This window comes from Trypanosoma rangeli, assembly GCF_003719475.1.
Source record: "Trypanosoma rangeli strain AM80 chromosome Unknown Tra_15.4_contig_00075, whole genome shotgun sequence".
Lineage (NCBI taxonomy): Eukaryota > Euglenozoa > Kinetoplastea > Trypanosomatida > Trypanosomatidae > Trypanosoma > Trypanosoma rangeli.
In genome coordinates, this window is record NW_021705815.1 from 1 (window position 1) to 26,416 (window position 26,416).

A 26,416-nucleotide genomic window follows, 5' to 3' on the forward strand; every position below is an offset into this window, starting at 1 on the left:
AACGGCCGCTGCACACCGGGACGCCCCGGGCGTGTGGCCGGATAGCATCCAACACACCCTCGCTGCGGCGCGCAGAACATCGGGGGCTGGACGAAGAACGCGCCCAGACTCGACTGCACTCAGGTACTCCACAGCCAAAACAACGCACCGCCTCAGCCGCCGCAGCGACCGCTCAATACATCGCAGACGCGAGGGCACTGCTCCTGTTGTTCCTTGGGCACCGCTCTGGCTGCTTCTGCCAGTGGCGCTAATGGCTGCGCCAACACCTATTTGCGCCACGACGCCAGACCCCAGAGAGAACGGTATGCGTCTTGAACACACCATCAGGCGCGGCCCGCTTGTGACGGAGCAAACTATTAGGCCACTGTGGCCTGTGGCACGGAGCGATACTTTGACGCCGGAGTTGAAGCCGCGGGGCCGTGGAACGGCCGCCCGCTCCCGTTGGTCGTCCTCCGTCTCAGCCGCGCGGGGGCCGTCGTCGCGCAGGATGACTGCCTCGAAAAGGTGCACCGGGAGGCCGGCGAGCGCCGCCGCCGGGGCACAGTCCACCAGCAGCGCTAACACCACCCCGTTTGGTGTGTCTTGGAATACTTCGCAGGGCGCCCCGCACATAACGCCGCAGCACCGCCCCACGTCCTCCTCCGTCCTTCCCGCCCCGTAGCAACCCACGACGGCCAGCTCAGCGAACACCTCCGCGAGGCGCTCCCTCCTCTGCCTGACTGCCTGCCAGTCAACGCCCCACGCCGCGGTGGTGGCTGCCCCGTGGCCGACAGCCTGAAAGGACAACACAACTTCAGTTTCGCCATCGTCTGTTGTTCTGCCAAGAAGAATTCCAAAAATGGATGTCGCTGTGTTGGTTGACGTAGGCTCCTGCATTTTTGTGGCGTGGTGTGTTATGCTGAGTATCACTATCGGCGATAGGCGGACAGGCCGTGATGGTTCCTCTTGTCCCATATGCAGCAATAAAGGTGAGATCTCACCGTCGGTGGTTTTGGATGACATTGATATGTAGTTCTATTTTGTTAGTGTCCCGTTTCGTGTTTTGTAGTGGTACACTTTACGTGTGGAAGCTAGAAAGCAAGGAAGCGCAAGTATTTCTCCCACCTTCGAAGAGAAAAATACATGAAAAATGCAAGTTAGTCAAGGAGTCGTGTTGTTTGCCGTGGGGTTGGAATGAGTTCTGCAGCTCACTGTATTGTGGGAGGTGACTGAATGACGGGTCTCGCTTAAAGGCGTTGTTATTACTTTTTTTTGTTGTTGCTGTTTGTGGGCCTGTGTGTATGTGGTGATGGGAGTCTTCCACAAACGCGTGGCGGTAGAGCATTGGGGTGTTTGCTGTGCATGCCCTGTAAGCAGGAGTTGGCAGCACCTCGAAGGCACCCCACCTCCCCGGCACGACATCCCCTTAACACGCATGCACAGCCCGACATTCATCAAGGGAGCAAGGTAGAAAAACACAGCTAAAAGGCAAAAAAGAAAAAAAAAATGAAGAAGGATATCCACACCGTGTACGTTCTACCCACTGGACATCATAAATATATTTATATGTATATATACGCTTTCTTTGTTGTCCTTGCACGTATTTTATTTGAGGCGACTCCCACATATAATTCAGAGATGCAGGCAATGCTACAACGTGTTCCCTGCTAAGTCACTGACGCTCAGACACGCATATACACGCGAATTCAAATATGTAGATAGGTGGGTAAATATACACGTGTACACACGCATACATATTACACATACATGGTCAAAGGTGCCGTTTTCGGCTTCCTTATTTTGCACATCTCGCTTTCATCACCGTCACTAACCAGAGCGAAAAACATGTGCCTCAAAGCAAAGCACAACGCGGTGATCACACAATGACGGCAGCAGCGACGAACTCCACAATGAGTCGCTCTAGCCATGTGGTGTGTTCAACCACAAAAACAGTTTCCACCGTGCTCGTTACCTCCGTCATCGTGTTGTTGTTGTTGCTCTTGGCACTATCGATGAACGGGACAGAGCATGAGCTCCGTGCCGCCGTGGCAGGCGCTGGCCCGTACTTTCCACCCGCACGCCGCCTCCACGGAGGCAACCACTGCCGTGTCCTTGACGGCATGCAGCTCGCACCACCGTTTGACGCCTTGTTGGTTTCTATTGCTAATTCGCGCTCCTGTAACGTGAGTTGCGGCAGAGCATGGAGGGTGGATATCCCCTCCAAAAACACGCCGTGACCGCCGCGACGTGTCAGTACAGTCACCACGCACGGGTTTTTCGATAGTGCCCGCATGGGGAGTGTGTTGAGGGGTGCCATTTCATCGTCGCTCGCGTGCACAAATAATGTTGGTATACGAATGAGGGAAACGAGGTGGGCGCTGCTGGCGGAGTGGTAGCGAAGCGCCACCATTGCCAGGTTTGGGGGAGGGGATGGACGGGCGTACGCGTCACGCTTCACCTTGCGCGCCGCCGCCGTCTTTCGCGAGGCATCACCGCTGCCCTGCGCGCGCGGGGAAGATAAATGGGCAGGCAATAAATGGTCTGGCCTTCCCCGCGCCATTTCAAACAACCGTGACGCACAATGAGCAGGTGACTGAGGTGGCGTCGCGCGATGCCCACCAGGAACACCCCCAGCGGCTCTTGTTGTGGCCGTTGTTTGCGCCGGTTCCGCGTCACCGTCCTTCCTGCAGCGACTGTCTTCGGCATCCTCAACGTGCAGGGTGTCTCTTGAAGCGTCGTGCGGCGGTGACGGCAAGGCGGTGGAAAAATGTGGCAACACGCACCGCCCCGGCAACCCCAGATCCATGAGTGTGGTTGCCGCGGTGTCATCGCAACTCTGCAACAACACTTCCCAGTCCGACAAACTCATTAACGGGTGCCACCTGCCGCTTGAAGAAAAGTGTGCAACACTGTCCCCCCACGAGGGGATCCCTCTGCTGCGCATGCAGTCCTCATCGTCCTCATTACCTGCCTGCACTTCGTTGAGCCACCACCTCCCCATTTCCTGTTCAACCTGCGCCTCCACCTGCTGAAGCACCCCCAACGGTGCCTTCTCAGGCGTCAAAAGTGGCCGCGAAAAGAAGGGAAAGGCGCAGCTGTAGGCGGGGGGCAGAGAGGTATCGTCCCCACGTTCGATCTTGCTATTCCCTGAGGTGCCGATGCCTACCGTGTGATACAAATACTCCCAAATGGCGACATCGTGTACATCCTGCACGACATTTCCCGTCTTCTTCTTTTGCTGCTGTCGCCAAAGCTCGCTGAGACGATCCGCTGTGAGATGCAGACGCGCTGCAAGCAGCAAAAGACGCACGGCGCCAGCCGGCGCGGAGAGAAAGTTACTGTGAAATGGCGTTTTGTGCTTCCTCGAACACCAAAGCCTATCCCACCCGAATGACTGCGGTTGCTTACTGCTGTTCGAGACGGTTTCTGGGACAAGCGCGTAGTTGGAGGAGGCGGAGTGATTGATGCAAATGACTCCGTCCAGCCGCGACTCTGCACCGTAGGACATGACGTATTGCAGTAGGGGGCTGCTGGCGTTTGACCAGCCCACCCCCACGATGTAGAGACTCCGAGTACCAGCTTTGGGATCGTTCTGCAAATGCACGTCGGAGTGACTGTTTGAGGGCGTCGGGGCACCACCGACCGCTTCCGCATCCCAAGACGGTGGTTTATTCCTCGCTGCAGTTTGTTCATGAAAAGAGTGTCGAGAAGCAGTTCGCAGCCTGCCTAAACGCGAAAGCACCCTATCAATATCCTCCACAGTCACGTTCACCCTCCTCCGACACAAGGAGGCGTCCGCGCCGGCAGCATCGTCAAACGGCATACCGCATGAGCAGCCAATCAACTCGGCTACGGGGATCGCAGCATGCCAAGAAGCAAAATGAGGGTCCGTGGTCTCGGCTGATGTTGTGGAGGTATCGGGCATATCCTTTTCCAGCTGTGTCTGAGATGGCTGCAGACGCCTACTATTGCAGCTCCTCTGGCGACGCAATTTGGACATTGTTGTTAGGGCTTCACAGAGGGCACCGAGTCGCCGCGCCACGTATCCATGCTCATTTCCTTGTGCGACAGAAGGACAGAGGAGCAGCACTATCACAGGGGCAGAGGAATCAGACGCCTCTGGTGGTGCTGATCCATGCAGCCAGTGCAGACTAGTTACACGAGACTCCCACGCGCATCCAGCAGTGGCGGTATGGGCCCTGTCATGTTCCTCTGTTGCCATCTCCTTATGACATGCCGATAACGTTTCTGGTTTTATCTTGGCGCACTTACGTGAGGAAGGACTCGCGTCATACTCAACCACTCCCACATGCTGTGGGCCCTCGGGGGATGCTGCGAGTCCGCGCCGCATAGAAGACTTCATTGGCGCTAGCGTGGGCACGTAGTTGCAGGATGTGGGTGCCTCATCGAGCGTCCCCTGCCGTGGAGCGTGAGCGCACGCCCACAGTGCCTTGGCAGCCTGCTCAGGAATGAAGCAAATCTCCTCCACTGGATCAGGGATCTGCCCCCGCCTGGGCTGAAGTTTGGTGAACATGCAGGACACTGACGAAGTAGATGTTAACGAAACCCGACGGAACCGTCTTCTGGCGCCCCCTGCATAACGGTGTTGCACCTCACCCCCGTGTGACATGAAAAACAACCCTGTCACAATGCGCCAGAGAGGGTCAAGAAAAGAAAGCAGCAACTGTGCCTTGGAAGTTACCGCGTACCAAGGAGGGATAAAACCTTTTTTCACCCGTGGCTGCCGTGGGTAGGTGCGGTATGGAACATGCGTGGACTCCGCTCCAGCAGTGTCGCCGGGAAACCAGCAGGAAAATGTGCCATAGTCTCTCCCACGCAGAAGCGGCTTCCGCTGACAGGACCCCCGCAAGTGGTGCGTTTCGTGTCGTTCATTGTGTGCCTCATGTGCGTCCGCCTCCACGCAGGCATTCTGCAGGAGAGAATACTGCACAAAGGGGATGCCACCGGTGAAGACGCCGTGCAAAATGTGAGCGCCAGCCGCCGTCGACACCGCCGCCGCCATGGCGTCCTCGCCGCATCTGAGCTTCTGCTCCGGTGTGAACCGGGTGGAGGTGCGATGAAGGCACCGGGAGAAGGCGTTCATCATCATCGCCGACGCTGCCGTCCAGGCGTCCTCGCAGCTCTGCTCCGTCGACGCCTCGCTGCCGTTGCCGTCCACCTCCAGCAGCGCCTGCTGCGGACTCAGCGGGGAGGAGATGCTTAAGGAGTTTAACATGTCCTCGTCCGTAGCAGCCTCATGCTCGTCTGACGCCGCAGCGGTGTTAGTGGAGCTGTTCTGGTACATGGGCGATGCAAAGACGTGAGTTGCGCCGCCCAGGCAATCCAGGCACTCGATGCAGCTCAACACATCCAGGCAAAAGGTGGAACCAAAACACACCACCGCCTCTGCCCGGACCCCCCACATGGGACTGCGACGGTCATGACGTTCCAGCAGCAGATAACGCGGCATAAACAAAAGGACCTCCACGACACTGCGGAAGAGGCCGAGAAGCACCAGCCATAATCCCGTGAACATTGCCGTGAACCACCTTGTAAAACCGATTCCTCTACTTTCTACCACCTCGTTTGGCGTCCTTCCCCCCTTCCCTCAAGTTCCACACACCGGCGGTGCCTCTGCAGGCAATAAAGACAAACACAGGGAGCAAGAAGCCACAACACAAATGTGTGTGCATCTCACACATGTCTGTATCAATTGTAGCAGCTGCACCTCGACACATAGACGTTGGGAGAGAGCGAGAGAAAAAGTCTGAATTCGATTGATGGATGAAGGAACTCTGCACACATATGCCTAGCACATATACACAGAGACGGAGGGAGATGAAGAAGGAGGAGATACAGCACTGAGGTTTTAGAATCATTACCATATATCAAAGAAAATGCACCCCCACCCCACCCCCCACACACACGCAGTTTGGACGTCAATTAACCTTCATTCGTGTCACCTGCTGTCTTCCATTTCTTCTACTTTTCCCTTTTGACCTTCGTTGCTCCTTCCTTGTGGTGGTGGCGGGTGCGCCTTCTTTTATTTTTCGCCACAGTTGCTGTTGTTTGCCCCTCAACACACACACACTCCTTCCTACATTATTCACTCTCTTCCTCCTTCCTGCTGCTCTCTTCCTCCTCGACGCACACACACCCGCCACTTTTCACTCCCCGCAACACCCCCCACATCCTTCCCCCCTCACAAGTTGTGCCAGCGCGGGCCGGAGCGTCTCATCTCCTCCCGTCGCTCCTTCTGCCCGCTGCAGCCTGTTATGTCCGTACGTGCACGACTGTGTAGGCCCCAGCGCGCACCCACGCCATAAGACACACACATACATATTATGCAAACGTGCACAGCTGCAGTAAAAAAGAGGGGAGCGGGGGGAGAAGAACCACCATGGCAAAGCCGAAAAATGTGTCGCCTCACTGCGGCAATACGACCACGACGACAAAAAAAAAAGGAGGACAGACGGTCAGTGAAAAGTCCACCACCACCAAAACAAGATGAAAATATAAAGCATCACCTAGCGGCGTGAATGTTTGTTTTAAACCAAACTAGCAACTCAAAAGGAAGGGGCAACAGTAGATGCGTGGGGGGAAAAAAAGTCGGGGTGGGGATGGGAAGGGAACGCGGGTGGGGAAGGCGGTCAAAAACAAAAAAAACAACAAACAACAACAACAACAACAACAACAACTGCGCGCTCACACAAGGCACCAAAGTGAACAGTCCAAGCAAAATACGTATGCACAACGGGTGAATGAGCACATATACAGATGCAGTGACTGAGAAAGAGACATATATGCATGCATGCGTGCATGGTGGGGCGGGCAATTGCGCGTGAGTGACGCAGAAACACGGCAGCATGCATGAATGAAGACGGCAGGCAATAGATGGCTCAAGAGCCTCCAAGGCTTCTGCTAACCGTACCGTTTCCATCATTGCCGAGGGAGACCACAGCCTGTTTCAGTGACTCCATGAACTTCATAATGGAAGCCTCATCGGTGTAGATGACGTCGGACTGATCGCTCGCTGCGGTGGCACCGACACCGGCGGCAGCAGTGCCAATAGGACCGCTATGATGTGTTGTTGTTGGGTTCATTCGGGTTTTGATGTGCCGCGCTTCCGAGCCATTAGCGTCTGTGCGAGAAAAGCGCGGGTACGGGTATCTCGTGCTCAGCAGTCCAATCGCATCGTTTTCTACAGTCTCCAGCAGCTGTGCAAAGTAGGTATACTCGGGGTTGTCCTGGTACTTGGCTTGTATCCAGGCGAAGATGGTTGTACCCCACATGATGTGAATGTTAAAGTACGCGTCCATGAGGAGAATATTATCCGGGCACAGGCTGCAGCTGTCCAGTGGCACCGGCGATGCCTGTGGCGTCTCAATGTCGTACGAGTACAGTGCCGGTTGAATCATGAGGACGCAGTTGTCGACGGGGTCCCGCATCAGCCAGTGCCGCTTGAACGTAGTCTCGTCAGGGGAGATGTTGAGCACCATAAAGTACTCCGAGCGGCGCAAGTTGAACAAGAAGGAGGGGAAGAGCGAGAGGCAGGGGTGAAGCCGCAGTGACTCCGGCATGCCAGGGCGGAAGGTGCCATAGCGGCGCACAAAACGCACCAGCAAGGTGTCCAGCCATCGCTTGGTGTCATCCCACTTACTCGGGTGCTTCTCAAGGATGCTCACCACCATGCGAGCCAGCACGGTAGCGGCACACGTCTGGTCAAAGGCCTGGTGTTGCACAAAGTACTGTGGGTCAATGGACGGCAGCGATGGCGCAACAGGCAGCACGACACTCGTCACCCGCACCCGCGACTCCCCGTGCGGAGTGGTGAAACGCACCACAAACTGAAAGAAGCGGCGCCTGGTCTCATTGCCGCGCGGATCTTTTGTCCCGACGGCGTCCCCGCCATCCTTCTTGCTCATCGTGGCTGTATCAAAAAGGAAGGTGTACGTGACCGCCTCGTCCAGGGTGCTGACGCACCAGTTCGTTGTGCCCCCCACCCCAATTTGAATGGGGGAGGCCGCACGGTGCAGACTCGTCTTGTTCGCCTGTTCATCCACGAGACAGGGCCCCAGCACGCCGCTCACTAACGTGTCCACGGAAGTATGCAGCCCAAACTTTACACAGAAGGCGCTGCGCACGGAGAACGCCGCGCCATGCTCCTCTAGCGCTTGCACACGTGAGTCAAAGCGGTCAAAGTAACGCTGAAACGACGTGGCAAACATCTTGTGGCTAAACGCATCACCGCATATAAACGTACCCCCAGTTTGATTAACCGCCTCCCGCATTTCTAGGATGCCCGTCTGATCAAAGCTCTCAGCAAACACGTCAAGGCTAGCCTGCACATTGGACAACCGCTGCTGTAGATTGTTGTACATGTTGAATGCGTCCGCGTAATACGGTGTGTCGCCGTCAATAATGTCACGATGGAAGCGCATCATCTTTTCCTTCTCAATACCCACAACCGTTCCTGGGCCGCGGGTGCAAGGCCCACCTGTAAAAAGCATTAGTCGCCCTGCCTTTACAGAAGGTACCGACGCTGCAGCTGCAGCTTTTGCCTCCTTCACAATGGGTTTTTCATACAACAACTCTAGCAATCTCACTGCGACGCTAACGGCAGTTCCGGTGGTGCGCAACGGTCGCTTGTTTCCGGGCGTCACACTATCGTCACACTGCAGCTCCTCAATTAAGGTGGTCAGCACAAATTCACAGTCCTCAAGCAGCGCCAAGAAGCGGCCTCGCACCGGCATCGCATCCGTTACCTGCAACATTGCCGAGAGTTCGGCAGGGTCGTATTGCTTTTCGCCGCGCAGACTGTAGCAGCGTGTCATCGTCGTAGTTCCAAGCTCCCACACCGACGTGCGAGCCCCAAAAGAGATGAAACCCACAAGAGACTGTGGGGGGATCCAGTTCAGGCAGCGCAAAATGCCTTGCTTCAGTGACTCGAGCTCCTCCACCGGGATGCAGACGTCAATAATAAAAATAAATGTTGGGTATGTGTGCTTTGCTGTAGCGTCAACAACCTCTCCTTCCGCCGCCGTGGGTGCTGCCGAAGGGATAATGTACTCCACGGTGTCATGATGCAGCGCTGGGTGCTCAGGGCTGTAATTCGGCGGCATTGGACTGCGGCGCAGGCACGAGGGACACATCCAGAACTTGCCCTCCTCACGGTAACAGTGCTTGTTCCAAAAAGCGCCGCAATTCGGACACTGCTGACCACGCGCAGCGGGATCACCAATGACAAAGTGACAGGTTTCCAGCGGCTTCAGTGGTGTGTACATGCAAGCAAGCGGAACGATCATCTCTGGTAGCGTGATGGAGGCCACAGAGACTGGGTCATGCTTGGCGTCGCGGTACGTGTTCGGGTAGGTGCTCCACGTCCAACGCAGGCCGTTTACGTCTGTGGCATTCAACGCGGCACTCGGTGCGTCCTGCCCAGACGCCAAGGCAGAGTCGGCAGCATTGGTATAAGCCATGGCTGACGCCCTTTGAAACCCCACAGGGGAGGTCAAAGCATCCGCAGTTGTATTCACCCCTGAGGCGCCCCGTTGTTGTTCGTACTGATACGGCTGCTGTTGTTGTTGCTGCTGCTGCTGCTTGCAAGTACCGTCCACTGTAGTCGCCATTCACGCCGCCAGACGGCACGGCACCTTGTGAGGCGCCGATGTTGGCTGACGCATAGTACGACCCGTAGTCCCCGTTGCCTACAGCTGGCAAATATGCGTACTGTTGTTGTTGTTGCTGCTGTTGCTGCACATGTGAAATGCCCGCATCGTAGCCGCCATATGACTGCTGTTGGGAATACCCCTGCATGCGATGAAGTCAGAGCTCTGCCGCCCTTGTTCGTTGTTTTTTTTTCCTCGTGATAAGAAACCGAATTAGCGAAGTTTCCTACCGGTGGCACAAATACACACCGCCACTGGCTGCTTCTTTACTGTTGTGTGGAGCTAAATGAGACTGTGGGTGCGGTGAGGTAGGAAATAGAGGAAAAAACAACAGGAGGGGGATGAGCAGAAGCGGCGGCGGCGAGGACGAAATTGCATGCAACCCATGAAAATGGGTAATCCTTTAACACTTGAACCCATCATCCCCACTTCTCCGTCTCTGCTGTCTGACACTCTCGGCACAGCTATTCATATAATGTGTGGGTTATTGCCGTGTCGTCACGCGGCATTCATGACCCTCTCCAGCGCAATACGCTCCAACTCATTTCGGGTGTCAAAAAGGTCGGGGATATTATACTGCGGGTAGTGTGACACAGCGTGGCGCAACAACTCTTCAAGTACTTGCCGTTGGACCCGCAAGCTGGCCAGTCGTTCGCTCTGCTGCTCCAGATCTGCCACGGCGCTCTCCAAACGGTCCCGTGGCACGGCGAGCGGGCGCGGCAACGTTGGCAACAACAGTGGTGGTGGTGACGATACGAGGTGCTTTGCGGCGGCGGGGCGCCGGAGCCTTTCTATGGCGGCGATGTCCAACTCCAGTCGACGTATTTCCGCCTGCATTTGTGCGGTGTATTGCCTGTCGGACTCGCGCCTGGCTTCTACAGTGACGTCAAGTAGCCGCAGTTCATTCCGCAGCCGCTGTATGTGGCCATCGTTCACGTCCACCGCACGCTGCAGCCGCTGGAGCTTCTCAGCCACGGGCATAAGACGATGGCAGTGCTCGACACGCGTGATGGTTGCATACGCGAGGTAAATAAATAAAAACAAAGGGCCAAATAGAGTGAGAGTTGTTGTTTCGTGACAATGATGGAGCCTCAGCACGTTAGCTTTCGCCTTGCAGACACGATAAATTTCACAAGAGTACATGCGTTTCCTCCTCTCTCTGTGCGTGTGCGTGTGTATATGTATGTGCGTCCGCAGCATCCGACACGCCACAAAAATGGAGAAAACAAAACCCACAAACTCGGCGGATGCGTGGCGCAGTGGAGTCGCAGGCCGCACACACACACCTCGTCGCCGCGGTTGGAGCAAGCGCGGGGCGGGGCAGGGAGGGCAAGGCTGCGTCGCAGCACACCAACTCTAAAAAAACACACACAAAAAAACAGAAACAAAACAAAAAAAAAGGCAAACCATGCCGTCAAGGCCCTGCTCGCTTTCTTTTCCTACGCACCCCTCCTCCCCCACCCTGAAGGGCTCCATGGACATCTATATCTTCATGTGAACCACCCTTGCACCTTGCGCCGCCACCTGCCTCTCTTCTCCCTCACCTTCTATAAAACATCCGAGGCAAGCGTAATATATCCTCGCGCGTGGTTGTCCCAATTGCCACTCCGTGAACGACCCCCGCTCTCGCCCGCTCCCTCATGTGCCTCAATCTATCCGGGTGGCAAATCGCAGAAGATCGTCACCGGAGGCAATGACAACAACGCCCTGGTCGTACGACCGCCCATCGCGTGCCGGGCGCACCACCTCCCCCCCGCCGTACTCAATCACCTGCTCCAGTTTCTCCTTGACGATGCCCTCCGGCATGGTAAGAAGAAAGCGCTGACACTTGAGAGGGGGCGGAAAGCAACGCAGCCCGCCCTCTTCGTACTCGTCCAGCCAAAAACCAGCATCACGAGAGGCGTAAATGTACTCCGGCTGCACAAGCCACTTTGAGCCCACCACACCGCACAGAGCCTTCATGCTACGTGGCGGCCCGCGCACGACGATGTGCGTCGCCGTAAACGGCGGTGGATCCTCATAGTCGCTCTCCACCACAACACCATTCTGCCCAACCGCTGCAACTGCCGCCTTGACGCGTGCACGCTCCTCCTCTGTGAGGCTTGTTATGACAAAGCAGCGCGGCTGCTCCGCCCCGCGCTTTGGGTTCACAGGCGAAGGTGAGCGCGTTGGTCCACCTACAGCCGAGGAGGTGCCGCTGCGCTGCCCACTACGCAGCCGTTGCTGCTGTAGTTGACCATTAGGCAATTCCCGCTGTCGCGGGGTGCGGCTCAGCGCCGCTAGACTCGTGGTTGCAGAGTTAGACACCGGTGGCGGTGGCGGTGAAGGTAGCGAGGGAGCAGGTGGCAGCAGAGCCGTGCCATACTGTGTAATGAACCTAGACTCCACGTTGTGCATGGCATCACGTTGCTGTTGTTGTTGTTGTTGTTGCTGTTGCTGATGATGATGATGATGACGGGCCATGGCTTCCGTGATGGTGCTCGTTGCAGGGCCAGGGGACACAGTGGAGCTCGACGGATGACGCGCCTTCGTCAAATACCGATCCTCCGCAAAGGCGGAGGCGACAGCCCCAGGGCGCACCTGTGGTGAGTCATACTCCACCTTTACCGACTGCGACGTTGTCTTTGGATATGACGTGGCACTGGCGGTGCTGGTGGCCGTCGCGGTGGCGACACGATCGGCTGCCGTTAGACTCGGCGTGCGGGGCGTCCGCTTCTTGCGTGGAATGGCGGGTGAAAAACTATTTGGCTGGTCCCGCTCCCGCTTCACCGGCATGCTGCCATGGGGAAGAAACGCAGCCCTTTCGTCTGCATCCGTTTCGTGCTCATTGCCGCGTTCATTGCCCTGCAGCAACTGCGGCGGCTGCTTGACGGAGCTGCCGGGGAGGGACCTGAGGCCGCGTTTGCTCATAGGCGTGGTGGCCGTGGCGGCAGAGGCCTGCTGTCCTGCAGCAGCGTGCCTAACCGTCTGCTCGTACTGCGCTGCGGTTGTCATCAGTCGCCGCGCCTCCATCAGGCGACGCAGTGCCTCCTCATGCGAGGCCACCTTTGCTCGAAGCTCTAATTCATGCCTATTCTCTATCTCGGCAAGCTCAAGCCTGTGCTTTGCCTCTGTCTCGTCCAACTTCTGCTTCTTCCCCTCCACGGCACCCAGAAGCTGCTCCACCCGCCGCATCAGACGTGTCGTCTCCCGCTCCAGCTGACCCACACGTTGGGTGGCATCGGCGGCCTCACGTGTTTTCTGCTCCAGCCCCTTCTCAAGCTGGCGGCAGCGCCCCAACAGTTTCTCGTACCGCTGAAGCGAGACACCCTCGCCCGTAAACGTTTCGGCCGTCCGATGCAACAACTGCGAGCTGTTCGTCTCACCATGATGCACAGAGCTCGTGGTTGACACCGTCTGAGTCGATCCGCGACGCGCGGTCGCAATCATGCCCTGCTGCTCCCCCACATGTACTGGCGATGAAGCCGGGGCAAGCGCTGATGACGGTGCTCCACCCAGCGTTGTTGCAGCAGCTTTAGCCGTCATCGCCTGGCTCGTGGTGACGTCCTGGTCGGAGTGTGACAGGACCGTCAGCAGGTTCTGCAGCTGACCGACGAGTTGTGGGTTTGACGTGAGTTGCTGCAGCACGGACAGTACATTGGGCTCCATCGCAGCTCGCAACACACACGCACACGCCAGTGCGAGGAGGGCGTCAGTGGTGATGGAGGCACGGCGGACACCTCCCCACACCCACTCCTTCTAGGCAAGAACGGCAACAGCGCAGGAAACGCCTGCAGACACTCGTCGCCTCCGTTCCTTTTGTTTCTACCCTTTCTTTTATCGTTGCGGGGTGCTTCCCCGCAGTTCAGACGCTTTTTGTTTTCTTTTCCTTCTTGTTATTGTGGGTATTGTTTGCCTGTCGCGACACGCGCCCCGACAGAGACTCCCGCGTAAAGCGGAGGGATGAAAGAAATAAATAAAGATATATATATATATATATATATGAAAGGAGCGCAGATAAAATCGTGGCGAAACAACCCACGCCTCAGGCGCTGAGAGAATGACCTCCCCGTCTGCCCAGCCACAGAGAGAGAGAGAGAGAGAGAAAGCGCACACACGCACGCAGATATACAGTCGTATATACGGAAACTTGCCGCGACACGAGAATAAAGCCACGCACAGCGACAGATGTGTCTTTTCCCCACACTTCCGTCGCGATGTTCTTTTTTTTTTTTTTTTGGTTACAGCAATAAGCATCGTTCCTTGAGCTATGGCGCGTTATAAGATGCATTCAATCCCCTGTCCACCCCCCACTCCTTTTCTTTTGTTTTTGGTTCCCATTGGGTTGTTTCCCTCACTTCTTTTGTTTGTCAACATGCCCTCCTTCCTTTTTTCGTTGCGTTCTGCCTTCTGCCGCTCTGTTCGTACGCACCCTTCACTTTTTTTTTTTTTCATTTGCATTTTCTCTCTTGTTTATCGACTCTGCTCTTCCTCAGGCCCACTTAGGCATTCCCCTTTCAGACCTTACATGCACGGGCGAGCTCCGCAGCGACGCTCTCGAGGAATCCCTCTGTCGTCTCATAGTGGGACCGCTGCAGCTTCTCCTGCCCGTGAATGCAGAGCGCGAGGTCCTTCGTCATGTGCCCAGCCTCAACGGTGCGAATGACCGCAAGTTCGAGGGTGGCGGCAAAGTCGACAAGGGCCGCGTTGCCGTCCAGCTTGCCGCGGTGGGCGAGGCCGCGTGTCCATGCAAAGATGGAGGCAATGGAGTTGGTGCTCGTCTCTTTACCCTTCTGGTACTCGCGGTAGTGGCGGGTGACGGTGCCGTGAGCGGCCTCTGCCTCAATTGTCTTGCCGTCAGGGCAGAGCAGCACAGACGTCATGAGCCCCAGTGAGCCAAAGCCCTGCGCCACCAAGTCGCTCTGTACATCGCCATCGTAGTTCTTGCACGCCCACACGAAGCCTCCGTGCCCCTTTATCATCTGCGCCACCTGGTCGTCGATCAGGCGATGAGAGAACGTCAGCTTCAGCTGCTCAAACTGCTCCTTGTACCGCGTGTCGTAGAGGCGCTGGAAGGTTTCAATAAACATGCCGTCGTACTTCTTCAGAATGGTGTTCTTTGTCGATAGCACGAGAGGGTACTTGCGCATCAGGGCAAACTCAAAGCAGCTCTCTGCAAACTTCTCTACGCTCTCGCGGGTGTTGTACATGGCAAGCCCAACACCCTCGCCTTTGAAGTTAAAGACTTCACGCACCGTCGGGTTGCCGCCAGGCGGTGTGTGCACAAGTTCCAGGCGGCCCGGCGGAAAGACGGCATCCGTCGCCCTGTACTGATCGCCAAAGGCGTGGCGGCCCACGATAATCGGCTCGCACCAATTTGGCAAAATACGAGGAATATTTTTGATTAAAATGGGTTCGCGAAAAACTGTGCCACCAAGAATATTACGAATTGTCCCATTCGGGCTCTTCCACATCTTCTTCAGGTTAAACTCCTTTACCCGCGCCTCATCCGGGGTTATGGTGGCACACTTAATGCCAACGTTGTGGCGCAAAACGGCCTCCGCTGCCTGAACCGTGACCTTGTCGTTAGTGGCATCGCGATTGGTGACGCCGAGGTCGTAGTACTCAATCGGGACGTCCACGTAGGGGAGAATGAGTTTCTCCTTGATGAGAGACCATATGATGCGGGTCATTTCATCTCCGTCCATGTCGACAACCTTGCCTGCGACCTTGATGCGTTCCAAGCGTGGGCACGTCGTGCTCATGTGACACGCTGCCGCCGCGGCAAATGCAAATGACGCACTGCAGGTCACACGGCGCAGCATGACTTGTTGTTACTGCTGGCAATGCAATGAGTGTGTGTGTGTGTGTGTGTGTGTGTGTGTGTGTGTATCTGTTGGGGTTAGTTTGACGTCGCCGCTCCACGGCGAGTGTGTGGTGCGTGTCGCAGCAGCATGCGCGCGCAGGTGTCTCGCCTCCGGTGAGAATGCGCGTCACACACACACACGCGCAGAGGCAGCGAGAGAAAGAGCGAAGGGAGGAAGCAGGGGGACCGTGAAGGGCGTCCATGCATAAGCTTCATCGGGGGAACAAATGATGACGCATCACACGTGAGCTTCACACGCCGCAGGCGCACCCCGCCCCCGCGACACATCCACGGAGAAAGAGAGAGAAAGAGAGAGAGAGACCCACAGACACACTCACTACTGCACACTGCACGCGTACATGGACCAATATATATATATATATATATATTTGTACATATTTCGCCTTCGCGTCAGAGCATTCCTATGGAGGGGGGACGGAGCCCATCCTTCATTTTCACTGTCTTCTTGCGAAGAGGAAAACAACAACAACAACAAAAAAAAACGACGAGGGAAACGCATTGACAAAGAGACGTTCACACAAAACGGTGATGACACCGCGTGACTGTGCTTCTCGTGCATCCCCTGCGACAAACTGATATTTCCAACTACATGTGTATATAAATCTGAGCGCATATTCGTATGTACATAAACACAGCGGCAAAAAGAAAAATAAGGTGCTGACAAAAAAACGAGAATATGAGCGCCTTTTTTTCACACACACACCCGAACTTTTCCCTCAGCTTGGATGCTACTGCTCCTCTTTTGGCGCGGACCGTTGCGGCAACGGCGCCTGTGGTGCTGTTGTTGTTGTCATCGCCTCGGAAGGTTGTGGCCTCCGTGTCTGACTCTCGCGGGTGGCGGGGGTGATGGCCCTGCCTATAACGCCCCTCTGCCACTCCGGCATCGCCGCCCGAAGCTGCTCGTTCAGCCGGCGCGCCGCAAAGGTGGCAGGGGAGGAAAACAAATCCACGCGCGCGAGCATCCGTCGAACAAACGCGGTGCCAATGTGGTGGGTAGCGTTCGTGCCGCTCGCGTTGGCGTAGGAGCGGGCAGGAAGGAACACAACGGCGTCGCTCGCCTCTGGCTGCTCCCGGCGCAGCATCGGAAACAGCTGCTCCGTTGGAACACCGTAGATCCACGAGGCGTACTCAACCTGCAACCCCTGGCGGTGCGGCAGAGGTCTTCTCATGGGCCCGGCATCGATGGGTGAGGCCGCCGGTATGGAGGCCGCCGCGACAGGGATTGCGAAGCTGGGAAGCACCGCCGTCATGCCTGCAGGAAGCCTGTCTGTTCCTCGGAGCCGCGAGAAGGCAAGACGGTACGACATTATACGATCCGCAAGCTCCTCTGGGGTGAAGGGGGAGTAGCTCACCTCCCCCGCCTTGCAAGTGACGCCGTGTCTGGCGGGGTTAAGGCCTCTGCTACGCGCGCACACGACGCCCTGTGGCACCTCGAGCGGCAACGCCACACCGGAGACTTCATGCATCGACTGGGCCTGCTGCTCGCGTGACAGCCCTCGCGCCACTACCGGTGGCAGGACGTCCTGATAACTAGCGCCGCGGCGTCGCAGCCGCAGCAGCCGTCTTGACACCTCCTGCGCCACGTCGCCATTAGGCTCCAACTGAAAGATATCTTGGTTGCGGAGCGAGATACAACGCAGCAAGGCGCGACGCTGCTTTAGTGGAACCCCACAGCGGTACGCGGAAGTCGACACGACACGCCGCGGCGATGCACTCACTGAAGGCGGACCCTCCACCTCCTTCGCATCCTCGCTGCCTCCACTGTTGTCGCTGCTGCTGCTGCTGCTTCTACTACTACTACTACTACTACTACTGAAGCGGTTCCTCACCGCGTTGGCCCACCTGGAGCGCCTCAGTCTATCCCGCAAAACCTTTTGTCGGTGCTCGCGCAACAGCTCCGTTATGCCCTTCCCATGCTTCTTCTGCGCCTCCTCAATGCTCACCAGCGCCTCCCGCACCCACGGCGAGACGTCGGGGTCCTCGCGCAGCAGCGCAGCGGCCTCCGCGTCACCGCTCTCAAGGAGGTCAAGCATCCACAAGGGAATCTCGTCCACGGTGATATCCAACCGGTTCAGCAACCTCTCCACCTCCTCCACCGCTGTTGGGCTTCTCGAGCCACGCGGGCTACCAAACGAAACGGTGCTCCGGTGATATTGGGGCGACGCCGGGGATTCAAGGAGCCCACTCTCTGGGGGCGGGACGTCCAAGAGAGACCGGGCTCTGAGGCTTTCATCGTCGCTAAACAGCGCTGCGAGACGCGATAGAAGCGCCGTATCCATGGCGATTAAAAATTGGGCGCTCACGTTACCGTCTCTGCGATATACTTCTTCTCTGATTTGCTTCTCCAACTCCTCCGCTGGCTCCTGCAAGACAGTCCGCAGTATCGCGTTATAACTGCCCACCTGCTGCATGAAACGTAGGAGTGCCTGATGGTGGTCCAGGTACAACTCAATCCCAATCGTCCGCATGGATTCCTCGTCCGGGTCTCGGGATGAGTTCATCACCGCGCCGAGAGACTGCTTCATTTGGGTTACTGGTAAGGCAACTCCGCCCTCTGGAACACGGTACATCTTCGGCGGGGGCTTGTTTTGATTTCGTTCTTCTTTGTTTTCGCGCCTCTCGTGATGGAAACGCCTGGGCCCTTGCAAACTACCGTCGAGGTCTGGGTGCGACCGTTTATGTGAGGAATCACGCCTCACCCCAACACCACCGTTTCTTCTGTCGTCGCTTTCAACGATATCACCCCCCTCATTCATCGTGGCATCGCCACAGTCCGCGCTTGCTCCTCCTGTGCCGTCGGTTACTACCTCTTTGACTTCGCCTCGCGGCAAGCGAGGCACCTTCTGCTCTGCCGCATGTGCAGAGAGTACTGCATGCGCAAAGGCCTCGGTATTCTCCCCACGCTCAAGAACCTCCTCCGCAGTCTTGGCGGCCCCCCAGTGGACCTGCCGCGGCGTTTCAACGGAGCTGTCACGATTGCCGTGCGTTACCACCTCCACATCCTGCAGTGTCTTCTTCAATCCGTTGGCCTCCAGCTGTCGCGCCGCACACTTCTGCGCCACCTCGCGTGCCTGGGATCGCACTTCCTCCGCCGCCTCCTCGTTGCCACCCGATTTTGCTGCAGCTATGTCACTAAAAATATGTTTCAATTCATTCGAATTATGCTTGTCATTCTTAAACTCCTTCACGGGCTCTTTTTCCGACGCCAACAGAGGCTTGTGCGTGGGCGTATCGTGTGGTCTTACCTGAGACCGTTTCCCTGGCCCCTGCGTACCTGCCTTGCGCTGCCGCCCTGGAACCGCCACATGAGAGGGCAACTTTGTTCCCATCTCTTCCTGACGATGTTTGAGTCGCCCATGCGCCCCCTCGCGCTGCACGTCCTTCACCCGTGTTCCACTCCGCTCCTCTCGGGTAAAGGTGGGGCTGGGGAGTTTTGTGAACACCCTCGGCACGGCGTCTCCGACCCACGAAGAGTTGCGGCCGGAAGAAGTCAGTGCGCCCGTCTTCCCGCGCCTTGTCTTTGTACCGCCACCGCCCCCCTCCCCACGGTGTTGCCCGGCGCCGTCGTCGTCATCCGAATACTCCTCTACCCGTTTCTTGTCTTTCTTGCTTTTTTTCCCTTGTTTTGCCGTATTTACATTCTCCTCTAGTTGTGCGATGAGCTGTCTTTGCGCGACGATAGTTTCGAGGGCGTCGCAAAGGCGTTCCCCCATATGCCTATTCTCATTCTCCAATCGACGCACAAGCTCTAACTCGCTTCCTCCCGAACTCGCGCCTTTGTCATCCTGCTGCAGATTTACCAACGGGAAGGCAGTCGTATTCTGCGCGTCAACCATGTTTACCTCCTCCGGACGCGTGGAAAACAACGAGGTAGTGGGGGTTTGCAACCTGCAGCTAGTGCGCTCTATGCGAGAGCTCTCCAGAGGCTGAAAGCGATGCAACATCGTGGCGTCTGAAAAGTCTTGGGTCTCCTCCTCCGAGCCTGCCGTGCAGAACCTATCCGCCGGGGTGTGTGACATTTGCCCGTCCTTGCTCCGCTGCCTCTGGATCTGTCTGCTCTGCGGATGCAGCTTTTGCTGCATCTCGTACGCCATAAGCTTCTCTGATAGGGAGAAGAGCCGCTGCCGCAGCATCATGATCTGCTGCTCCTTTGCAATGGAGGTGTGTTTATCCACAACAGTGTCGTTGTTGGAGGTGGAGAGTTGGGAAGAGTGAGTGGCAAGGTTCGTGCTGGAGAGTATCGACTCCTGCAGGTAGGCGATCTCCTCCCTGAGGAGGATGACGGTGCGGTTACTGCACTCCAGATCCGTCAGAAGCCGTAAGATCTCCTCCTTGTAGGCAGCGGCAACAGTGGCCTCCACCTCATCCTTCTCTTCCACAAGCACGTCCTCGTAGAGCTCCTCGCTCTCCTCTCTTCCACTGCTGATGGTGCCGGTGCGAGAGTCTCCCGGAAAACCCGACATGGAAAGTGAACGCTTCGTGACGTGTTTTACGCTCTTCGCCGGGGTCATGAGGTGCGCCAGGGCGTCCTTAATGCCAAACATGGAGCTGAGATGCTGCGGGGGCTGCTCATGGTGGTGCTGACGGGCACTGCTAACGGCGCTGCTAACGTTCGGGAGATCCTGCGGCTGCGGCATCACCGATGTGGCGCTGGACTGAGGCACGCGCTTATTTTGCAGGTATCGCGAGAGACCGACGTTGTCGTTGCCGTTGTGGGCCTCGAGATCCGCGAGGCCGCCGCCCAGTTGCCCCATGTCATCATTCTCCAGGAGGATTTGCCGCATGCCCCGGTAGTTGCCAACGACCCCCTTGGAGCGTATGTCGTTGCACCACCGCCCGGCCGAAGACATAAACATCTCGGTGAAAAAGTTAACGACGGTGTGGTCAAAGCAACGGCGCAGCACCAAGTCGTAGCCGAAGCTGTACGCCTCCGCCGCGGTGGTGCTGTGCTTTGGCAGGCGAAGCATCCCGGGTGTGTGGCTGTCGTAGTTTTCGTGGAGCATCAAGACAATGATGAGGCCCATATTGTTCTCGCGGTCAAAGTAGCGCAGGTAATCCACGATGTCGCGAAACGGCTCGTGTGTGCAGACGTCCACCACCACCAGTCGCGCCACCATGTCGTCTCGCGGGAGGTTCTGCCCCAACTCCAACTCCTCCCCTTCCGCGCTACAGATGGAGGAGCAGGCACTCGCCGGACGCGCGTTCCGCTCATCCTCATTCATCGTATGCGCGGCCTCGCCACCCGCGGATGCCGCCGCATCTCCTTCCTTTTCATCTGCCCAAGGGGGATCGTTTCGGTCCGCTGCAGAGTGAGCAGCGAGCGGCGAGCTACGCGTGAAGATTTTTGCTCGACTCGATGTCGTCGCTGCTGCACGCCTTACTTTTAACCCGCTTTTTCGCGCCCTCATGATTTGTTGCTGAATGATGGCAGTCGCCTCGGTGAGCGTTTGGACCTCCGTAACCTTCCAGCGGTACATGGCGAGCTGCGAAGCCATGATGGCCATCGTAAGCACGTTCGCAGAGAGCACAATAGCGTGCGCCGTGCTGGCGCGCCAGGATATCTTTCGCTGCGTTTCCACCAGCGCATCCATCTGCATGATGCGCTCCTCGCGGCTGCTAGCGCCGTACATCAGCACCTCCGCCATCTCGTCGCTTCCCAGCAGCCGCTCGTACTCCGCGTCTCGCCGCAACTTCTGCAGCCGCTCCTGCCGCCTCTCGTCCTCCCTTTCGTCGTCAAATCGTTGCATGGAGGCGCATTCCCCGGTAAGCGTTGTAGCCGGCATATTTCCGGACAAACACCGGACTTGCAAAGGCTTTCAAAAGACGTGTGTGGAGAACTTAGCGTGTACGTATTCTTCTCCTCCCTCCTCCCTGTACTGGAGCAAAAACGGCGGGAAATAGAAAGACGCGCGGCGGGGCCACAATTGGCACGTGATACTGGATGGCATTCGGTTTATTATTATTATTATTATTTACCAAATGAATGGGGAAAAAAAGTGACAGAAGAGGGAAAGAAACATAACAACAAGGACACTGCAAGGAAGCGTTGTTCTCGTCTCAGCACCACGAGAGTCACGATATATATATATTCCGGCACACTTATTACTTTCCTTCCTTCGCCTCCTCGCACACTCATAGACGCCCATGCATACACCTTGCATGCATCTGTACACATGGCGCATCGTCCCCGTTCGTTATACCGTTGTTATTTTGTTAGCATTCACTGCTGCCTGCACGCAGGGGGGGTCTCGAGCGTGCGACCGTGATCCGCCCACCCACCCCCCGCTGTTGTTGCGGGTGCCGGGCAAACAATCGGTTCTGTCCCCGCGTCCAGCCACGCCGCCGGCGGCCCCGGCGAGGCGTCATCCTTCACGAATGCGAAGCAAACGCCACGCGTTCTGCCAGCCGACGCTCCTGCTGCAGCCGTCGACGTTCCACCGGCGAGAACCACAATGAGGCTGTTGTGCGGCGCCGCGCGAACGATTTGCATCACGCGCCTATTCACCTCGTCCACACGCTCCAGCTGCCGCTCCTCCCACAGCTGCCCTTCACCTTCCGCGACGCCCTGCTGCTGCTGCGGCTCAACCGTCTCGGTGAGCTGCACCCACGTCAGCGTATAGGATGGCGGTGCGGCGTCCGTTGTGTGTTCTCGGCCACGCTCCCGTTGCTGCAGACATCGCACCGCCTTCCGCACCGCATCCCTGTCGTGTCTCACCGGTACTGCATGCAACCGACTGCCGCTCCGGGCATCCGCGCCGCTGGGAATGAGCTCACGCAGGATACATGCGTCATCAAACAGATTCAACCCTATCTCAAGCGATGCCGACGTTCCTCCATGTGCCTCGTCCCGTTTCTCCCGCTCCCGATCGTCAACCTCGCTTGCCGTCGCTGCGGCTTTCACTGGAGGAGCGGCCGCTCTCTCCATGAGTTGTAAAACACTCACTCGCGCCCGAACCCCAAACCCTGGGCCGTGCTGTAGCTTCAAGTGCACAAGCTCCGCGCTGGCGCTGGCATCCTCCGCACTGTCGTGAGATCCTTGCTGGATCCGCTTCCGAAGATACCGCATCGCCAAGTACCGCAGTGAATTTTTGTAAGGCAGCCCCGCCGGATGAGGAAACAAGTGCGCCGTGTCCAGCAGATGACAGTTTGGCAGCATTTTACATGCCTTGAAGTCGTTTTCAAGGCTGTGGCCCACAACAAATGTTTCCCTGTCAATGTGGCGTTTCAGCTCCCGTTGGCAATCCTGCAGCGTCGTCGTCACCCCATCCAGCATCGCCTCATCAACGCCGCTGTAGCGTGTGATGTAATCCACCACCGGCATCGCTGGCTTCACGAGAGTGTCAAGCACCACCGCACCGGCTCGCACATCCAGCAGCGTGATACGCGCCAGCGCACTCACGTTGTTGGCGACGAGCACCATCTCGCAGTCCATTGCAAACACGCGTGGGGCCCGCACCTCCACCTCAGCCTCGTCCTTCGACAAGACTGGGGCCTCAAACGAGGTCCACTCAGCCGCCTCGGCGCGATCGGGTGGGAAGTTGACAACAAACGCAAGGCTCTCCAACTCCGCTCGATCCCTCTCCAGGGACAGGGAGTACTGCAGCAGCGTGGCGCGGTCACCCCAGAGCGAGGGGCGACCATCCTCAGTCTGCTGCAGCGCTGCTAAACTGGACAAGACGGGCGACGATACTGCCGCCAGTGATGAAGGAAAGGCACCATTATCAGGGATATCTGCCGTGTCCGGCGGTGTTTTGCTGCCGTGAATCTCCAGGGCGCGGTTAAATAACTTTCCCACACCGTGCGGCTTCAACGATAACGATGCCGTCTCGACAGAATTGAAGGAAGCAGGGAAGCCGTTGACACCCGCCGTGCAGCAATCCCCCGATGCCTCGCCTTTTTCGCTGCCCCTGGTCTCGGCGTTTGCGTTATGAGCAGCGGGACCATTACGGTGTTGACCGTCGTGGGGAGCCTTCGGCGCATCATTTCTCCAAAAGACCTCACGCTCCAGTGAACTCCTGGCGTCTGGAAGAAGTATGGGGGCGAACTGCACGCCACACCCTTTGCGCGCCCAACACTGCTGCGCACGTATGGGGGCCAGCATGGCGCGACCAACGCGCTCCGCCCGCCTCTGCTCCTGCTGGGCCTCCGCCTCGTTGCTGCCCGCATCCACGGCGGGGTGGCTGGCGTCTGCCACTATCATTTCGTCATGCGTCCACCCATTCACGTAAATCACCACCACGTCCCGCAGCCTGGATTTGTTCTTGATAAAAAACGCCCGCGGCCCTTCGATCAACGGCACCGCGACCGGTACTGACCACAAGAGCAAATCCCCCACATCACGCGGAAAGAGAATCTCGCCTCGATGCCGCTGCTTCTCGAGTTGAAAATAAATCTCCACAGCGTAGAGGGACTCCACAAGAGCGGCGGTCAGAATGGGCACATTGTCAGTGGCGGCAGCGGCGGCAGAGGAACCGTCACCATGACGACTACGAGTATCCCTCTCGTCAGCACACAAATCCCGAATCACGTCTTCATCAGTGGCGTGGGGTGCACTGACATGAGCGCAATGCTCGCTGGTGGAGGGCGGCAGGAGCACCTCCGTCGTGTGTGGCATGGAGCCAGAGGGTGTGCTGGCAATGCGGCGGCCACGTGCCTCCAGGGCGTGTGCCAGAACCGGGGAGGAGGTGGCGGACGGGGTGCGCTGACGCTTCGGACGTCGTGCAGGCATTTCTCCTTCCGAGCAGTGAAGCTTATCAACCGAATGTGTGTGTGTGTGTGTGTGTGTGTGTATGTGGCGGCTTTAATATCCACTCCGAACTTCCAGAGGCCTTCGGAAAAAAAAAGGTCAAATCCAAACAAATGGAATCCAATTCCACTTCCCTACTTTTGCGTAGCCGTTACTTCCTGTGCGCCGTGCCTATGCGACTTGCGGAAGACCTCGTGGTGCACGCACGCATTCACGCCAACAGAAAAAAAAAGACCAAACAAGACGCAAAAGAAAAAAAACAGCGATAAATACCGTCCGCGAGGCGTTGAGGGTCGTCACAGTGGTGGGAAGAGGAGAGCGGTGAGCTGTGTGCGCACATATATGCAGAGGGAGAAACAAAGGAGGAGGAGATGGCGATGCCCCCAGAGCTGCACCCCTTCCCCCACGCACGCAGAAGGCGCAGTGAGGTCTGTTTATTTGCCTGCGTCTGCGGCTCACTGGGAAATTTCTTCCCCGCCATCACACAACGGAGCCCAACGGGCATTCAACAGGGTGAGACTGGCGGCGGCAAAAAGCAACGAAGAAAAACAACTGGACGTAACCAAAAACAACAACAACAACACACACACACACAACGACGACAACGAACAAATAAAGGCAAAGCCACCAAAGGAGAGAGACACACAGGCCGAGCGGCACCACTGCCATCACAATGTGCAATTTCTCGCGGTCGGCGCCGGCGCTCTGCATGACGGCCGCCTTCACCCGCACAAATCGCAACGTTCCATCGCCTGGCTCCCGCGCCAGGGCCAAACTAAGCCCGGACATGATATCGCAAGCAAAACGCAAGACACTTTCGTCTCATGCCGCCGCCGTCCACGACAAGCTCACTGCTTTAACGAAGTCACCGCAGCACGCACACCACAGCATCGTCTGCTTTACCACGCCGTGGTTGCAATTGCAGTTGGGCTCGCTCGACTGCACCACTACAGCGAGTCACAGACACGCGGGCTGAGCCAACAGCGGTGGGAGTAGCGGTTAGCCACCGAGCAGGTCACACTGTCGATAGGACATCGACGCTTTTGTTGAGTTCCCTTTTCTTTATCACGGAGGGAGGTGCACGCAGCCACGCATACACACACTTATGGAGAAAGAACGAGGGAGAGAGCGCGAGCGTGCACCAACGCCTCATATCAAAGAATACCTCAAGAAGGCGCTACTACTGTTCGCCCACACGCTCTCCCCGTGACTGCTTGGCGCTCGCTACAATGCAGCATTCGGGCCAACACACACACCAATAATAATAATGAAAGAAAGAAAAAAAACAAAAAAAAAAACGGTGCTGAACACCACAGATAATGTTGGGGGCTGAATGCCGCCAACTACTCACTACCCGCTATGTCGTGCGATGATTAATCGTCACGCAGGCCGCAAACACGTTGAGGACCCCCAACGAAATCATATACACGCCCACCACCCATCCACCGACGTGGTTTCCCAGCAGCAGCCCCCCGATGAAGATGTAAACAAGGGCGCGCCCAACGTGTGAAAGGAGGAAGCGTGTAAACCGCGCCAGGTGGTGATGCCGCATCATGCCAAGCTCCGCCGCTGGCAAGACCACTGCAAATAAAACAACGTACACGTAGGCAATGTACATGCGCACCTCACCGAGTTCACGCGGCGGGGCCCACATGAGCAGAAAGAACGCAAAGCTTCCACTGCCAAATGCCCCCGCCACGCCTAGAAGCTGAAGCGCACGGCTGAAATGTTTCGCCGTTACAATCTCTCTAACTGACGGCATTACTGTTCACCACTTGAAACGAGAGCTCCCGTGTAGCCAGTAGCAGCCGTTTAAAGAAAAATTTACACACGGACACAACAACAACAAAAAAAAAAGAAGGTGAAACCTAAAAGGAAGACGAGGGGCGGGTGGAACTCGGGAGGTGGTGATAGAAGCGGAGGCCCGCCAGCGTTATCCACAAGCAGCACACCATGTCTTTGGGCCTTAGCAGTCAGCCTCGTCTCCCTTCTCCCTCACAAACACGCATATGTAATATACGTCTTGACTACACACACACACACACACAGAGAGAGAGAGGCACACACACATACAGGTGGTACACAGGTGAATAAACTTCAAATGCCACGAAGGCATCCGTCGAGAATAATGACACCATCACTCTCAGAGTGAAGTCT

The 26,416-nt window shown here is 56.9% G+C and overlaps 11 protein-coding genes across 11 annotated transcripts in view, besides 21 other annotated features; 1 reads left to right on the plus strand and 10 right to left on the minus strand.

Annotated features, from left to right (window-relative positions):
* On the minus strand, window positions 1-1,002 carry TraAM80_03028 (COP9 signalosome complex subunit 6; the record flags this gene model as incomplete). Its single annotated transcript, XM_029380010.1, has 1 exon — window positions 1-1,002. A coding segment is annotated over one exon (1,002 nt), but the record flags the coding sequence as incomplete, so codon positions are not given.
* A 529-nt stretch (window positions 1,003-1,531) lies between these two features.
* Window positions 1,532-1,556: a microsatellite.
* Window positions 1,557-1,855: 299 nt separating this feature from the next.
* TraAM80_03029 (putative phospholipid-transporting ATPase 1-like protein) lies at window positions 1,856-5,515 on the minus strand (the record flags this gene model as incomplete). The annotated part of the gene is made up of 1 exon (XM_029380011.1): window positions 1,856-5,515. The coding sequence occupies one exon, from the start codon at window positions 5,513-5,515 to the stop codon at window positions 1,856-1,858; it is 3,660 nt and encodes a 1,219-aa protein (XP_029240243.1).
* Window positions 5,516-6,090: 575 nt separating this feature from the next.
* Window positions 6,091-6,123: a microsatellite.
* A 520-nt stretch (window positions 6,124-6,643) lies between these two features.
* Window positions 6,644-6,677: a microsatellite.
* A 201-nt stretch (window positions 6,678-6,878) lies between these two features.
* TraAM80_03030 (putative protein transport protein Sec23) lies at window positions 6,879-9,608 on the minus strand (the record flags this gene model as incomplete). Its single annotated transcript, XM_029380012.1, has 1 exon — window positions 6,879-9,608. The coding sequence occupies one exon, from the start codon at window positions 9,606-9,608 to the stop codon at window positions 6,879-6,881; it is 2,730 nt and encodes a 909-aa protein (XP_029240244.1).
* A 101-nt stretch (window positions 9,609-9,709) lies between these two features.
* Window positions 9,710-9,735: a microsatellite.
* A 410-nt stretch (window positions 9,736-10,145) lies between these two features.
* Window positions 10,146-10,790, minus strand: TraAM80_03031 (uncharacterized protein; the record flags this gene model as incomplete). Its single annotated transcript, XM_029380013.1, has 1 exon — window positions 10,146-10,790. One exon carries the CDS (start codon window positions 10,788-10,790, stop codon window positions 10,146-10,148), a length of 645 nt encoding a protein of 214 aa, XP_029240245.1.
* Window positions 10,791-10,807: 17 nt separating this feature from the next.
* Window positions 10,808-10,838: a microsatellite.
* Window positions 10,839-10,954: 116 nt separating this feature from the next.
* Window positions 10,955-10,983: a sequence feature (G-rich).
* A 22-nt stretch (window positions 10,984-11,005) lies between these two features.
* Window positions 11,006-11,047: a sequence feature (A-rich).
* A 247-nt stretch (window positions 11,048-11,294) lies between these two features.
* Window positions 11,295-13,295, minus strand: TraAM80_03032 (putative leucine-rich repeat protein; the record flags this gene model as incomplete). The annotated part of the gene is made up of 1 exon (XM_029380014.1): window positions 11,295-13,295. One exon carries the CDS (start codon window positions 13,293-13,295, stop codon window positions 11,295-11,297), a length of 2,001 nt encoding a protein of 666 aa, XP_029240246.1.
* Window positions 13,296-13,598: 303 nt separating this feature from the next.
* Window positions 13,599-13,630: a microsatellite.
* Window positions 13,631-13,711: 81 nt separating this feature from the next.
* Window positions 13,712-13,735: a microsatellite.
* A 111-nt stretch (window positions 13,736-13,846) lies between these two features.
* Window positions 13,847-13,865: a microsatellite.
* A 278-nt stretch (window positions 13,866-14,143) lies between these two features.
* Window positions 14,144-15,451, minus strand: TraAM80_03033 (putative isocitrate dehydrogenase, mitochondrial precursor; the record flags this gene model as incomplete). The annotated part of the gene is made up of 1 exon (XM_029380015.1): window positions 14,144-15,451. One exon carries the CDS (start codon window positions 15,449-15,451, stop codon window positions 14,144-14,146), a length of 1,308 nt encoding a protein of 435 aa, XP_029240247.1.
* A 30-nt stretch (window positions 15,452-15,481) lies between these two features.
* Window positions 15,482-15,517: a microsatellite.
* A 268-nt stretch (window positions 15,518-15,785) lies between these two features.
* Window positions 15,786-15,813: a microsatellite.
* Window positions 15,814-15,859: 46 nt separating this feature from the next.
* Window positions 15,860-15,891: a microsatellite.
* An 80-nt stretch (window positions 15,892-15,971) lies between these two features.
* Window positions 15,972-15,994: a microsatellite.
* A 247-nt stretch (window positions 15,995-16,241) lies between these two features.
* On the minus strand, window positions 16,242-21,296 carry TraAM80_03034 (putative dispersed gene family protein 1 (DGF-1); the record flags this gene model as incomplete). The annotated part of the gene is made up of 1 exon (XM_029380016.1): window positions 16,242-21,296. The coding sequence occupies one exon, from the start codon at window positions 21,294-21,296 to the stop codon at window positions 16,242-16,244; it is 5,055 nt and encodes a 1,684-aa protein (XP_029240248.1).
* A 170-nt stretch (window positions 21,297-21,466) lies between these two features.
* Window positions 21,467-21,486: a microsatellite.
* Window positions 21,487-21,733: 247 nt separating this feature from the next.
* On the minus strand, window positions 21,734-24,241 carry TraAM80_03035 (uncharacterized protein; the record flags this gene model as incomplete). The annotated part of the gene is made up of 1 exon (XM_029380017.1): window positions 21,734-24,241. The coding sequence occupies one exon, from the start codon at window positions 24,239-24,241 to the stop codon at window positions 21,734-21,736; it is 2,508 nt and encodes an 835-aa protein (XP_029240249.1).
* Window positions 24,242-24,275: 34 nt separating this feature from the next.
* Window positions 24,276-24,307: a microsatellite.
* A 481-nt stretch (window positions 24,308-24,788) lies between these two features.
* Window positions 24,789-24,827: a microsatellite.
* Window positions 24,828-24,854: a microsatellite.
* Window positions 24,855-24,876: a microsatellite.
* A 56-nt stretch (window positions 24,877-24,932) lies between these two features.
* Window positions 24,933-25,235, plus strand: TraAM80_03036 (uncharacterized protein; the record flags this gene model as incomplete). The annotated part of the gene is made up of 1 exon (XM_029380018.1): window positions 24,933-25,235. One exon carries the CDS (start codon window positions 24,933-24,935, stop codon window positions 25,233-25,235), a length of 303 nt encoding a protein of 100 aa, XP_029240250.1.
* Window positions 25,236-25,516: 281 nt separating this feature from the next.
* Window positions 25,517-25,557: a sequence feature (A-rich).
* A 59-nt stretch (window positions 25,558-25,616) lies between these two features.
* On the minus strand, window positions 25,617-26,021 carry TraAM80_03037 (putative golgi apparatus membrane protein; the record flags this gene model as incomplete). Its single annotated transcript, XM_029380019.1, has 1 exon — window positions 25,617-26,021. One exon carries the CDS (start codon window positions 26,019-26,021, stop codon window positions 25,617-25,619), a length of 405 nt encoding a protein of 134 aa, XP_029240251.1.
* Window positions 26,022-26,288: 267 nt separating this feature from the next.
* Window positions 26,289-26,333: a microsatellite.
* A 23-nt stretch (window positions 26,334-26,356) lies between these two features.
* TraAM80_03038 (uncharacterized protein) overlaps window positions 26,357-26,416 on the minus strand; it is a gene marked incomplete at both ends in the record, with an annotated part of 591 nt that continues 531 nt past the window's right edge. Inside the window, one exon of the mRNA XM_029380020.1 lies at window positions 26,357-26,416. This exon is cut by the window's right edge and continues 531 nt beyond it. Coding sequence (XP_029240252.1) covers window positions 26,357-26,416 — 60 coding nt within the window.